General features: G+C 48.2%; 1 protein-coding gene across 6 annotated transcripts in view; it reads right to left on the bottom strand.

Moving 5' to 3' along the window:
- Window positions 1-14,490, bottom strand: part of LOC135919265 (neprilysin-2-like) — a 39,575-nt gene that overhangs the window by 23,928 nt on the left and 1,157 nt on the right. For 3 of the 6 annotated variants that reach the window (XM_070521181.1, XM_070521182.1, XM_070521186.1), the window contains exons 2-7: window positions 12,443-12,619; window positions 11,622-11,819; window positions 9,677-10,195; window positions 8,634-8,774; window positions 6,834-7,010; window positions 3,958-4,120 (exon numbers count right to left, since the gene is read on the bottom strand). In XM_070521181.1, the coding sequence (XP_070377282.1) occupies window positions 3,958-4,120; window positions 6,834-7,010; window positions 8,634-8,774; window positions 9,677-10,195; window positions 11,622-11,819; window positions 12,443-12,619 (1,375 nt within the window). The remainder of the gene's footprint in view (window positions 1-3,957; window positions 4,121-6,833; window positions 7,011-8,633; window positions 8,775-9,676; window positions 10,196-11,621; window positions 11,820-12,442; window positions 12,620-14,490) is intronic. The other 3 variants (XM_070521183.1, XM_070521184.1, XM_070521185.1) reach the window with 3 other exon arrangements.

The following is a 14,490-nucleotide window of genomic DNA, read 5'->3' as shown; positions in this document are numbered from 1 at the left end:
TTCCCGTTTACAGCTTTGCAAGTTGCCCTCACCAGTAGAGGGGAGAAAAACGTTTATTTCTTCACGTCTTGATTTTAAATAAATTGCAGTTTTGGCAATCTTACTGTATTATTCTACAAAACTCACCCATGCTGTCTCTTCATACTACTCTGTCACCGGTTTTTGAGAGGGGCTTTGCGTCAAGAATAAGATCTATTGCATGTAACAGCTTTTTTCTTTTTTCTTTTTTACAAGAATGGCAAATATCTCTAGTACCCTTGTAACACGGCAAATCTAATGTCATTTACAAAGAATTACATACGGTCATTTGCTTGCTGTCACAAGGAAAAAAAAGTAATCATATTCGTTCAAACGACATCTTACGCCAAACGAGGTCACAAAGCTCTTTCGCGTTCACTTTGGGACTGAACAACTATAGTCTTGACGGGAATAACTCATGTTTTTTCTTATCCGTGTAATTAAAAAAATATTTGTTCACTAAGTAAGTGCAAGTTATTAACGCACATGTGGATCGCAACGTTTCCACAAAAAAGCTAGTCTCTCACTTCAGCGGCTGGACACCGGTGTCAGCCATGTTTGTCTAGTCCCGGCAGTCCGGTCCTTCGGTGCACTCGTATGTTTAGGATCTCGTGCCCAAAGACAAAGAATTGCGCGCAGTAGGCCGAAGCAGAAACGTACGTTTTCACAAAAGTATGCAAATACCATTTAGCAGATCTATGGCGTCGGGCAAGTTGTTTTTCGTTTGGCTGGGCTAAGCTTGACTTCGCTCGACTTCGTTTCTGCTGTGCAGTTGCTACCTATTGTCTAAAACGGCCAAGCACACATTTTAAAGCATGTCTTTTAATATAAAAAGATATTGTTGAACATATATAAAGGCGATGTGAACAAATTTCGTTACTTTTTTCCCCCAAGGAGATCATCATTGTCAAATTACGTTTGTTTTCGCCGTGTGACAGCACACTGGGAAATGAACGTATGTTCACCTAATGTTATTCGATGAAAATGACATTACATTTGTCGTGTGAGAAGCGTTTAAGTTAAACTGAAGCAGTTTACAAATACATTTGTGGTAGTAGCGTACAAATATGATTTACCCTACTCGGCTTGTGTAACATTATTGCAACGTTTGATAGAGTTTCACGAAAGTATTACTTATAGTTTTGTTGTGTTTTTCAAATAGGTGTATAATGCATCTATCTTGTTCTCTTCAAATGCCAATATTTTACAGGGTTATAATACATCTATTTTGTTCTCTTCAAATGCCCTTAGCCTGCAGAGTTGTGAAACGCCATTCTTGCTTATTGCTCGGTCAAAGTTGTCAATGCGAGTATTATTTTGATCAGTATTCCATTTTTTCGCAGCATTTTCAAACGAGATTGGCTGTCAAAACGAAAATCTCTTCTCGGCAATCAGTATATTTTAACTTTTTATTTTAAACGCAACAAGCCCCCATGTCAAGTTTGGCGCGCAGTAGACCAGGAACAACATAATTTTTCCCTTACTGTGTATTTTAGACGGAAACTTTTGAAGTAGCGCTTCAATCTTACCAAGGCGTCGAACCGATCGCGAACCCGAGCTGAAAACCGTACCCGAACCGCGGGATGCCAGCGGGAACCGAACACGAAGCCGAACCGACATTCTTAGAACGTGCCCGAACCCAACCCAAGCCTGTCTTAAAACAGAGAGAGAGAGAGAAAGCAAAATAACGGTTACTATAAGGGCCAGCAGCAGTTCTTGCAGTCTGCAGGTCGAATGAATCATGGAAATTTGAGACTCGTCTGAACGATTCAGGTTCAACAGCACTGCAGGTGTTGCGCATATGATCGAGTTTCTCAACAAACACACGGAGGAGGTCACACACGGACAACACTACCAGACGTTTGTAAGCAGGCTGCGTGTAAGGCAGCCTATCAGTGATGCTCGCCGCTGTGTAAGATTGCCCCTACTCAGCCTTTCTTTTAACGGGCACGACGCGCTAGCGCAAGCATTTGGGACGTGCTGTTCCTCTTTTTTAATTGCGTTCATTGTCACAGCGAAATTGATCTGACCGTATCTGTACCACCGCGAACAGGTGTCAAATAATTTAAAGAAGCTTCGTGTTGCTGAGCAGAAGCGATGAACTGTTTCATTCGCTTTTTGTTTGGGGGTGGCGGGGTGCAAATATTCGGTATTCGATTCGGTATTCAACGGTAATTTTCCCCGTACACTTCGTGTTCGATTCAGTTAGAAAATTTGGCCGTTAGAACACCCAGCAAGTTTTTGTTGATTTTTCCTGTAGTGAGTTTGGATGACAATACAGGGAAGCGGGGAAAAGGGAGAGAGAGGACGGACTGGTCCATGCTCCTCAGATAATCTTTTCTGCGTATATGGGTGCCGTACCTGTACAACATTAGACTTTCACTGATATTTATGCAAAAACACATTGATGTTGGTCTCCCACATGCCAGAGGGCACATTTCTTTTTCCTCCTGACAATTCTTGCGCATGCGCCTTTGCGGACAAGCAGATAGCACTGTGCAGCATGTCGCCAAAGGGCAAGGTGATGTTTACTGTGCCGAACCGGTTCACGAACCGGTTCAGTGTGGGCGAACCGTTGTAATTTTTTTTTCTCCGTGCCGGGATTGAACCGGAACAGAATTGGTGCGCGCTGAACCCGTGCGCGAATCAAACCGGTATTTTTTTTTATTGGACCCTCAATTTTTTTAACCAATTTGTCCGATCGCTACCATTTGGTCACGATTACTGCACGGTTAAATTCAGTTAACTTCAGTTTGTTGTGATTAAAGAATTAAGTTAGAGTTGCCGAACTCGCAGTGTTTAATCAATTGCAACTTACTTCAGATACAAACTTTAACTTGCAGGATATGCCCGCTTTCGGGTGATCGGTCCTCTAGAATCGTAAGATTACAAGATAAAGAAGCCAGTCCTTGCTGGAATAAAGTGATAGTGAAATGAGATATTCTGCATAATATACTTGAAAGTCCCAGACAATTGAATATTTGCTTCAAGCACAGAGTTTTGTTTACACTATTGAAGAGGTGAATGCGTCCATGGCGTGGTGATACACCGATCTGCTGCGTTTCCCGCCGCGACTGCATTGTTTCCCTGTCATGACGTCACGATAACAGCGATGACGTTTGGTACGGCATTTCAGGCGCAATCATCGAAATAAAGTAGCTTACGTGTTCCGAAACCTTCGCAGTTGCCAAGTGCCACCTTTTGTGTTTCGAGGTTCGCGTGGTAGAAATTTCAGAATTTCAGATATGTGTAAACCTTAGGCTATACATATTTCTTTGCATTAAATGGAGGCTAGAGACACCTAAACCCACAAAGAGTTTATGGCAAGCATCTCAGTGCCCAGTATAAATCAATACAAATACAGCTTTTCTGCAACCAGTTCCGGTTTTGTTTGTACTCTGTCGCGAAGTCATGAGCCAGGTGCAGTCATGTGGGTGGCAGTACATTGCGCAGTTTGGGCACTCACTCCGGCTTGCTCACTTGTCTGCAATGCTTGTACATCGGGCCTCACAACTACAGTAGCACAAAACGAGCCCGAGCAAGCGCCACAATGTCGCAATATCCTGCTCCCACGTGACCACATTCTGCTTCATGACGTCACGGCACGGTCACCTGGTGAGTCACCTGCAGGACCTTGAATGAAGTTGATTTCCTTCCTTCCTTCCTTCCTTCCTTCGTGAGTAACGAAACAGAAGTGGTTGTAGAAAAGCTATTAAATTACTTCGGGTGCTCCGAGAATTTTGTTAGTGTTTACACCTCTACAACCTTTATTCAAAGCCAAGAAGAAAAAAAATCAATACAGGAAAATGTCATGCCAGTACTCCTTTAAGCGAAAACACAGTTCCCTAAAGAGCAACGTTTAGCATGCCCCCCGCGATCGTCGAAATCAACCTTCTAGCCATCGATTGCTCTATCGACTGAAAGAACAAGTGCACGCACAGGCCTTCTCGGCTGCGATGATGCGGCTGGTGAGTGCCGTGAAGTTCATATTCGAGTCGTAGAACTTCAGGTACTTCTCGTAGTACGCTGCCAAAGCACCGCGGTCCCTGTGTGTTTGGTGCGAAGTCAATATCCACTCCTTGTCGCCGTCGAATATCTTCATCTGCCAAAGCCACGGAGAGAGAGGTAGGGAGAGAGAGATTACCATTGTAAGAAAAAATTATGGCCCGCGCACTGTGGCAATTAGTGTATACGCGAAGCTTTCACGAACCAGCAGGGGAAAATGGCGCACTATTATATAAGAGACGCACTGCATAATTCAGTGACGTACGTACCCCTCAGCCGTGCACCTTGCAGAAAGAAATCGGAACTTTATATATATATATATATATATATATATATATATATATATATATATATATATATATATATATATATATGTGTGTGTGTGTGTGTGTGTGTGTGTGTGTGTGTGTGTGTGTGTGTGTGTGTGTGTGTGTGTGTGTGTTCATTACTAAAATACGCTGAACCACAAGACACGACGTGCATTCATCACCTTGTACAAACGCGGCACAGAGCCCCGGAACCACGAGGTGATCGGGCAGCGTCGAATTTCGGCAACGAACCCCTGCTGCGACTTATATAGTCGGATGCCTTTATATCAAAGTACTGGGAGCCTCCAAAGTCGTTCGTTATGCAGGTCGCTTCGTCGTAAACGAACCTCGAAGCCTACAATGGAACCGGGACAGAATCTGCTGCTGCGTTATACAGGCCATTTCGTTCTGAAGGCGTGTTTCGTTGCAGAGGCATTCGACTGCATCTTCAGTGTCAGCTAGAAGAAGCCCGCGAAAATACTGCCTCTGCTATGCACCATTGAGCGAAGGGTTGAGGCCGCATGCAGTTCACTTCGTCGTTTGGCATCGAAATTCGCTCCGCGTCTCTGGAGACCGTTCAACCAGGTCGCGCACGCCGTCAGTGCAAAGCTAATTCACTTCACATTTAGCGCACACACACACACACACACACACACTCACTCACACACACACACACACACACGTTAAGAGTTTACTCCACTACGATCAGCACATACTTGCGCTCTCTAGCCGTCCATTTCTTTTCGTCCGTACTACAGGGTGTTTCCTGAATATATATTGTTGCTCTGCACTTTTCTTACTTTAAAGGCCCGATTCGGGATGGTGATGCTGATGATTTATTGGCATCCCCTTCAAAACAGGTCATCTAGAAATGGTAACCTAGTCTGCTTGAACTAATTAAGTTTTCTCCCTTCGTTATGACCACTGTGTATATACCGTGTATTTTCTTCTGTGGCCGACTCCAGATCGGGCAGTGCACCCTTCATTTCTTCGAGCGATAGCGTTGAGGGCCCTGTGTCGCAGAAAATACGGTGTCGGCGTCCAGCGTCGACGCCTTTACGACACAATATTTTCCAACAACCCATACCCAGGCCCTCCATGTGGCGCAAGGAATCTACTGAACTAACTCAATTTCTCAAGCTAACATACGTAGAAAAATCGTAAAGTACCACTTACACACAACCTACAGATAAGATAGCGTCAGTTTGTAATTTGACTATACGAGAAAACATCATTCTGTTAAGCGAAAACTCAAAGGAACGACTTTCCCAGCGTTCTTACCATTAATAGACCAGCCACGGCGTCTGCCATTTGCGCGCCCCGGCGAGTGAGTATCTCAGGGGCCACGGAGCGGCGCGCCCGGTTCCTTGCAATACCTCAAGATGGCGCTCGCCTCTGCCGCATTGCAGCTCACGCAAGAAGACGCATTTCTACCAGAAAGCTCGCTTCGTGAAACGCAATCGCAGCCAGCGTTTCTCGGTAAACGTCACGGTTACATGCGCTACAGTTTCCGGGAAACGTGAGAAGCAGTCAGGGATCTTTGAATGCTATCGCGTTCCACTCTTGATGGCGAAGCTTAAGCGTCCTCCATCTTTTTACCCCAAGACCACTTGCACGATCGGGCGTGAGAGGATTGGCTGGACTGACGGCCACTTTTGTGGCGTTTTTGGTCCTCAAGCGATCGCGTCGCAAATGGCCGTGAACGCCTATCAAGTGCGTCTGTGCGCTTACGGACGGGACGCCGTGAGCTCCGCATGTGACCAATAAAGCCAGCGAACCTTTATAGTGCTTTTCCGCAGCGCCGCCTAAACCGACAGGGGCGTGAACCAAGGCCCCGTGCGTGGTACCTGCACTTCGCAACGGCCCGTGACGCACGGGCCGTCGGGATCGACGCACATCGGGTTCGACGCACATTGGATCGACGCACATCGGGTCGACGCACATCGGGTTCGACGCACATCGGATCGACGTACATGGGATCGACGCACGTGGGATCGGCGCACATCGGATCGACGCACATCGGATCGACGCACATCGGATCGACGCACGTGGTATGAACGCACGGATCGACGCACGTCGCTTCGCGATCGGTGAACGCCAAACGCTAGCGTGGTGGCGGCCATCGCGAAATTTCACGTGAACTTTCATTTTAATGGAGCGCACCGCTGAGCAAGACTCCGTAAACGATATTTTTTCTGCTGTGTATGGCGGTCTAAAGTACAAAAAAATTCGTTTTACCGTCGCATGCCGTTCGATTTTTCGGACTCCGAATTATTCGGACATTCTCGCGGCAATGCCCGTGTCCGAAAAATCAGTCGGCGACTATAAACGTATTCGTGAACGGCCGCCAGTGGTTCGATTACTTCGCATAGCAGTTTTAGAATGCAGTTCGAGTCTTCAGTGATGCTCTAAGAAGCCTGCCTCTTGGATGGCCCGGACTGAGCAAAAATATTTCGCAAGTTAAGTACGGGTCGTGCAAGAGTAAATACGGTAAGAGCTTACATCTAAGATTTTCTTGCTGCGGGTCGGTCTTCGGACGAAGCTAAACTTGACGAGACTCGGGAAGCCGTATTCCATGGACAACTGTGCCATCTTCTCTAGGACGATGAACTTCGGGTCGGGAGCCATGTTGGAGACATCGAGGCCGATTGGTTTAAGAAACGACCTCAGCGCAGCCGCCTGCGTGCCAGAAAAGTTGTATCCAAAGGCGTCTTCTGACTCAACGAGCAGGGGCACACACACTTCCCATTGCCACTGTAGAGCGAATCTCGTTACATACGCGGACAACTTTCCGTCGCCGTATACGGAGTTTTAGCTTTGTGTGATACGTGATGTCTGACCGTGACATTGTACAAGCTCTCTGCGCATATACCTCTGCGCTTCTCTCCGGAACCGCCGCAGAGGTTACCCGAGATGAACGTTTTCGGGTACAGGCTGTGCCATCGTCGTGTGCCGTGCTCGAGGGTTGAATCGAATTAGTGATGCAGTGATTTAGAATGGGGCTTTTAGTGAGTTTCGCGTCACTAATTTATCGCGATGGGAATGGTGTGGTGCCATCTGCTAGGTAGATATTAAAACACCTTCCTGGCTCAGTTTCGTGTCTATGTATGCCTATGGCAGCGGCGCATATCACTTACGTTAGCTCTTCTCAGCCTGAAATATTAAAAGTGCGAAAGAATAACAGGAGATTGACCCAAGGGGAAGCTCGCGTTTCTACCAGACAGCTTGCCTTCGTGCGCAGCGTTCACCGCGAGCGTTTCCTGCTAAGCGTTACGGTAAGCGGCAGCTGCCGGGAAGCATGAAAAGCAGGCAGGGATCTTTGAATGCTATCCCGTTCCGCTCTTAAAGGCGAAGTTGAAGCGTCCTCCAAATTTTATTGCAATTATATGGACACTGCAGGCGCATTTCTGCCGTCGCCGTCGGCGTTGTCGTGAGGTTCTGCATAAGGAAAAGCGTGTGAGCGTGAGCCGGCGAACGCGGTTCAATCTCGCGTGCGCGAGCGAGGGACGCGGCCCGGGTGCGTGCCCTCTCCTGTGGCGCGCGAGGCAGGGGGGTCAGGCAAGGGAGGAGGGGCGTTCCTCTCCGGCTACTCTGGCCACTGCCTCTAGGCGGTGCTGCAACTGCTGGGGTGCCTTGATGTCCTCCTCGCCCGTCGCTCCGTACGGAGTGGAGACAACCGCGGCCTTAACTACGGCGTCGGGCACGCGGTTGGCGGACGCCGTAGTAGACGCGTTGCCGGCGCTCGTGTGTCTCGAAAGGGCTGAGGTTTGAATCCATGACAGAACGTGTAAGCGCGAATGAAGGAGGACGTATAAAGAAGGAGACACACAAAGACAACACTGTCTCTGTGCGTTTGTTTGTTTCTACGTCCTCGTTGAGTCACGTTTACATATTATATCGTTGTTAATTCAATTTGTAAGTTCAAGATCAATTTACAAGTTCATACGGTCGATAAAGCTACTATCCTTACTTCGCACAGCTATCTACAAATTTGCTATCGCAATCGGTTCTTCGCATTTCGGTCGGAAGTGCGAATATTTTGGGGAAGGGATTGAGGGGAAGGGAATAAATTGGGCAAATTGGATTGTGCTTTGATCACAGAGCTAAAAAACAACTGTATGCAGAACACGTGAAGAGGGTGTTTCACGCGCATTGAACAAGAAGTCCGCGCGGGCGCATGTTGTAGTTCCTTTTTCGAGGTTTGCCGTTTTTCCCGCTGAATTTTTTTTTTTTGCGAACCTGGAGGCTTCCCGCTGTTTGTCTTCACCTACAGGGGGAAGGCTATCAAGAAACGCCCCGTACCTCACTGGCAGTAGCGTTGTACGCAAGTCGTAGGCAAGCTTGGAACAGACCGGCCGCTTTTTCCACGGAGGTCTGATTCCTTGGAGGAACGTCGATGGTCAGGAGCAGGGCTTTGCTCGCGCCACTTATGAACCACCCGAGCTGCGCGAATGGGAACAGTTGAAGCCGTACAAAGCAGCAAACAATAACGAATACTACTACTACTATTACTACTACTACTACTACTACTACTACTACTACTACTACTACTACTACTACTACTACATTAATCAGTCAATTGTCGCACCCTAAACCCTAACGATCGGTGTGCTGGCGCCCGTACAAAATAAAGAAAAGCTATAGGATAAGCGAATAAAAGGAGGTAAATTATAAAAAGGGAGAACTGGGCACATTAGGAGTAAACAAAGGTATTAAATATGAAACAACAATTATGAAAAGGACAATTTACATGAAACCAAACTTAAGGTCAGTTCAATAGAAAACGGAATGACTTTTTTTAATGAAACATTCTTATTCGCAAAGATAAACGCTACAATATAGTGATCACGCATCTGGAGGCTTAGCCAATTTGGCTCGTGAAGATATTCTAAAACATACGACAGGCGAAAGGCGATCGAAAAGGCATACAGATCACAAAATATTTCATAAAAAGTTTGTAGTACACGGATAGTGGTATCATGTATGGCGACGGCGGAAATGCGTCGTCGTCGTCGTCTTATAATTGATGTCGCAATAAAACATTGAAACGATGTACCGCTGTTACCGATACCGTCGCTGTCGATAATAGCTCTATGTCCTGTGGTAAAACAGGGGCCGCTAGGTGTCGTCACAAGCGCGGCTGTTCACATCTACGTTTCCGGTACGGCGGTATATCGTCGCACTCTGGTAGTTGCCCTGTAAATGGCCTTAAATATCGGAGGGGCTGAAGCTCTCTGTTGATCGACGTCCGATGAATTTGTTCATCTGCTGGCTACAGAGAACACCTGAGATCACGAGAATTGGTTAAGGGACGAGGGGAGATTGGCAATGCGGCGGTCACTTACATTTGAGAGGACGTCTAGGTAAGGCCCATTGAATCTACCGCACACGAAGCCGTAGAAGTCGTCGCATGGCGATAGAGTCCAGTTGAGTGACACGTTCAAGTACTCTGCCGCCAATCGAGGTCCACCCGGATAGATTGTTGCTCGCGGAGCCGTCGGTTGTGGGACAGGAACCGTCGGCATGGTGGGCACCGTGGACACCGTGGGCACCGTGGGCACCGTGGGCACCGTGGACATTGTGGGCACAGTGGAATTTGCGCGCACAGTGGGTACCGTGCCTACAGTTGGTATTGTGCGCGTGGCCGGTATCGAGGGCACGGTTGGTGCACTTGGGACGGTGGATACCGTTGGTGTGGTCACCGCAACGGTAGGGGTCGCTACCGTCGGCGGTGGAACGGTTGGCGGCGCTGGCGTGACCGGAACCGTAGCTGCGGTCGGTATCGTGGACACCGGGGACGGCACAGTCACCGGTGATTGCGTAGGGGTCGTGGCGGCTGGTGAATCTGGGCTTTTTTCCGTTGACTGGAGGAGGAATTCGGAATGGTAAATATAGAGGCTACGCTAGCTTTCCAGCTGTTTAAAAGAAATAGCGATCTGTATGTATACACATATATTTAAATCACGATATTGTAATCATAGCTCGCGCATCTCTTTCCACTGCTAGACTTCCATCTGACGAGCGAACGGCAGGCGTCGCTCCTGTATTTTAAGAGGGCGATTCTTTGTCGATTACAGACCGATATGACATACTTCTTCCTTTTGTGAGAAGCTTAAGCACATCAGCTAAAATGTCAGACCTACGTGTTTAAACTTAAACCGAAGAGACATAGTTCCCTGTCTGCAGCCCACTTTTGGGAAAGGGCTTTCACACTCACACAGGTGGTGACGATTGTTCATCATTTTTCGCGAATCCTGAATTAAGGAGGACATGTCGGACAAGTGCCTCGAGCAGCCAGTCGCGCGGCAATTTTGCGTGCATTTCCGGGCTCCTTTCAATTGCTGAAAGACGCTTTTACGTAGCACGTATTAAGCAACAGGAAGCTGTATGAGGTTCGGCGTGCCAGTAAAGGTCTGGAGAGCCAGAGAGCTCATCTGGATAAAGCCTAGCGAGCTGCATAGACCAACGAAGCCCTGGTCCGATGGGCCTACCCACCGCTCCAAGCTCCTAAGACAAAGTTTATGCTACTACTAAGGAGTGGGAAACTAATGCACACAAACGGGTGGCAATTTTTCCTCCAAAATACCAAGCCCGACTTCACTGTGGTCAAGCATGAATAGGCGAATAAAATCACGTGCTATCGATGCTGTGATCGGCGCAAGAAAGCCGGAGTTTGAGTTGCGTTTGCGCCAGAAAACACGACATAACTAATAAACCTATGCCACAGCGCGCCTAATAATCAGATCACGGTTTCGAGACGTGAAAACCTCAGATCACTAATTTTTAACCGAATAAATCAAAGTGAAACTTATTTGCAGTTGACCTTGTATCAAAAAGTTTCCACGAAGACGTATAACGCAGTATTTCCGGTGATACGAGAGCTGCAATGATTCCGGCACTTCGATGCGGATCGTTTTACAACCAAGGTCACTTTTAGTTAAACGGCCGGTGACAGTACCTTTGTTTCAAACATCACGTATACCGCATACAGGGACAAGGGACCAAAAGAACCACGAATACAAGCGCTGACTTCCAAATGATTTTTATTTTGAGTGGCACCCATATATGCTGAGACACCAAGACAAAAGCGCCCCCACAAAGCTACAAACCGACATGAGTGTGCATTCAAAATTCAAAGGAACCATGACCGCCGCCTAAGATGAACGCCTAAGAAGAAGTAAGCGCTTGTCTACGTCGTTCTTTTGGTCCCTTGTCCCTGCATATGCGCTGTAAGTGATCTTCGAAACAATGGAATACCAACTAGCCCGTAGCCAAATTTTGCGACAGTACTTTGGTGACCCGCGTCCCGACGGGCCAGAGGGAGTAGGTAATCGCCGCACCCGCCAGGACACCGGGCAGCATGCCCCAGCACCAGGCCACGACTAGGACCCTGGTTCGCGCCCTCTTCTCTCGCCTGGCCGTGTCTCGATCGGGCGTTCGAATCGCGACCGAAACGCCGGTGACAGCTCCTACGGTGGTGCCTGGAACCTGCGCCGCGGTTGCCGCGGTTGCCGCGTCTGTTAAGCACACACAGCCCGCGAAAAAGCTTATGAACTTGCATTTTAGGCGACATTTGGGCAGAGTAAGCTGTCAGGAGTAATACCGCAAAGGAAATGATAGTTTAGTTCAACGACAACTTCCCGATTAAAGTACACGGGAAATGCCGAAGCGCTCTCATTATACACTGCTGAAGAGATGTTGATTGGCTTTGTTGCCTTTAAGAGGCAAAGTTCTACTGACTGGAGTGAGAGAGCAGGTTTGTTTGCCTGACTGATAGCTTTTCAAAACCGACTCCCCGATTCTGGATCTTTTCTAATCTGCTGATGGGAAACGCTGAAGAGTCCTAGCGAGACTCCTTGGTACCGACAAACACAGGGATGCATAGGTACAGCTCGCACATGAGGAGAGCACGGTTACTTCTTTAAATTATTATGCAAATCCCAGGAACGTATTCATAAGGAATATCTCAAGAGTGTACAGTGTGGGAAAACAAGGCTGAAACACACAACACATCCGAACTCAATCGCCGAAAGGCTCGGCAGGGGGAGACATCTCTAACCATCAGGGTGACCGCCTGTTAGAGGCCGGTTCGCGGCGTCGTTGACACGTACCCCTGATGGTTCTTCAACCGGGGTAGCGGAAGTCAGCGTCGTTGAAGCTGAGCTACTCCGGCTTCCTGTTGACCAGGTCGACGTTTTGGCTCCTCTCGTGGAGAACACGTTCGCCGCTGTCGACGAGAACGGGACCTTCGCCGGCGTTCCCTCCGACGCTTCCGGCCCTGCGCGAGCCTGCACGAGATAGAATATAGAATGTTTTGACGATGATGGTAATAAAGCATGTTTGATGGCGCAAGATCCAGGTGTGCCCAGACACTGCCAACTTTAGTTCTCTATTAAAGCGAACAGGTTTCTTTCTCGCTTTCCCACGTTTTCGTGCTTGGCGGTCGGAGTTCCACCGCTCCAGCACGCTTGCATAATGTGAAGACAGTAGCAGCGTAGGCAGAAGGGAAAGGCTGCCTAAGAGGCGGTGACGGCTGGCAGAATGTAAGTCGCTGGGGAATGGGAAAGGCGCCGGTGTCTCCAGACCTCACTGCTTGGTCGGAGAGGCGCTGACGTCACGCTAGGGGCCAATGAACTTAGCGGTTAGGCGAACGGCGGCTCAGCATACTTCTGCAACGACTGCGTGGAAAAAAGGAACCGAATATCGAAAAGCGACGCGAGACTATAGCTCGGCGCCAACGTGTATGCCGCCATTCCCGACGAGGAACGTTACGCCAATAGAGCGAGTCTGGGCAGCAACGTGTGGGTAGCCATTACTGCGGAGCATGGGGAAGCAACGGTGCGGGAGCAATTTACACGAATAATCCACTGAATTCAGAGAGGTGTTCGCTTACCTTGACAGTCATCGTCGATGTTTTCTGCATAACTCATTTTAAAAAATAATTCAACTTACAGTTTTCTATGCACCGCAAAACAGCCGTTACATGGCCGGTACATTGTAAGGTTTCTTTGGAGAGATTCTATTACTGTATTTTTAACTACCAATCACGGCCGGCCGATCATAATGATTACGTAGGTCGAGCGCCGCTCAAACTACTAACGAAGAGCGAAGAGGAAAAGAAATAGATAACAATCTTTACGTTATGCCAACCAGTATCGTGAAATCAATCACTCGACGAAGATCTTTTAGACAGATCGAGCGAATGACAGTGTAAGCGTGTGGGCATACAAGCTCGCTTGGGCGTGTTGCAGGTCTGCCGATAGAACATAAGACTGACCAGGCCACGATAAGTGTGAGCGCGCCCGAAATATCCGAGAAGGAGGACGTGTGCAAATACAAAGTGTAGTCATGATAAACTTCGCCGTGACAGAAGACGACGACGGGGGCAAGTCACCTTGTGCTGTCACCTTCATGTGCTGCCCTGACTGCGGGAAAGAATTATTATGAATACAGCCAAATAGACTGCCAGTGCATGCCGCTGTACAGTGTTTAAATATCCCCAAAGCGTCGAGGTATGCTTGGCGAGCGACTGGCATGTGAAGAGGGTTATTAAAGAGGTATTCCTAGGAGTAATCAACAGTGGTAGACGATTCCATATTTCTGGAGGCAACGTTTCGACAATGCGATTTGCCCTCGTAGGGTCTAGGGACATCTGTTATTCTACCACTCTTCGTCATTTCAAGCACGCGTCTTGCTGTGACTATCTGCCCTGTTTGGAATACTGGTTCTTCCGACAGCGTGCTCTTGCATAAGACCCGCGCGAATGGTCAGATCATCGGGTGCATTTATGCGCAGACAGATGCCGCAAATCTCTTCACTTTCCGGCTTGAGAATAAGGCGATTTACCCGCCGTGGTTGCTCAGTGGCTATGGTGTTGGGCTGCTGAGCACGAGGTCGCGGGATCGTATCCCGGCCATGGCGGCTGCATTTCGATGGGGGCGAAATGCGAAAACACCGGTGTACTTAGATTAAGGTGCACGTTAAAGAACCCCAGGTGGTCGAAATTTCCGGAGTCCTCCACTACGGCGTGCCTCATAATCAGAAATTGGTTTTGGCACGTAAAACCCCATAATTTAATTTCTTCTAAAGGCGATTTAGCTGGAAAGTCATCAGTGCTCGCCGGAGCAGGATTTGAAGGAAGCTGTCATCGACGCATTAT

This window comes from Dermacentor albipictus, chromosome 7, assembly GCF_038994185.2.
Source record: "Dermacentor albipictus isolate Rhodes 1998 colony chromosome 7, USDA_Dalb.pri_finalv2, whole genome shotgun sequence".
Classification (NCBI taxonomy): domain Eukaryota; kingdom Metazoa; phylum Arthropoda; class Arachnida; order Ixodida; family Ixodidae; genus Dermacentor; species Dermacentor albipictus.
Note: the sequence above shows the minus strand (reverse complement) of the source record. Positions and strands in the feature narration are given on the sequence as shown.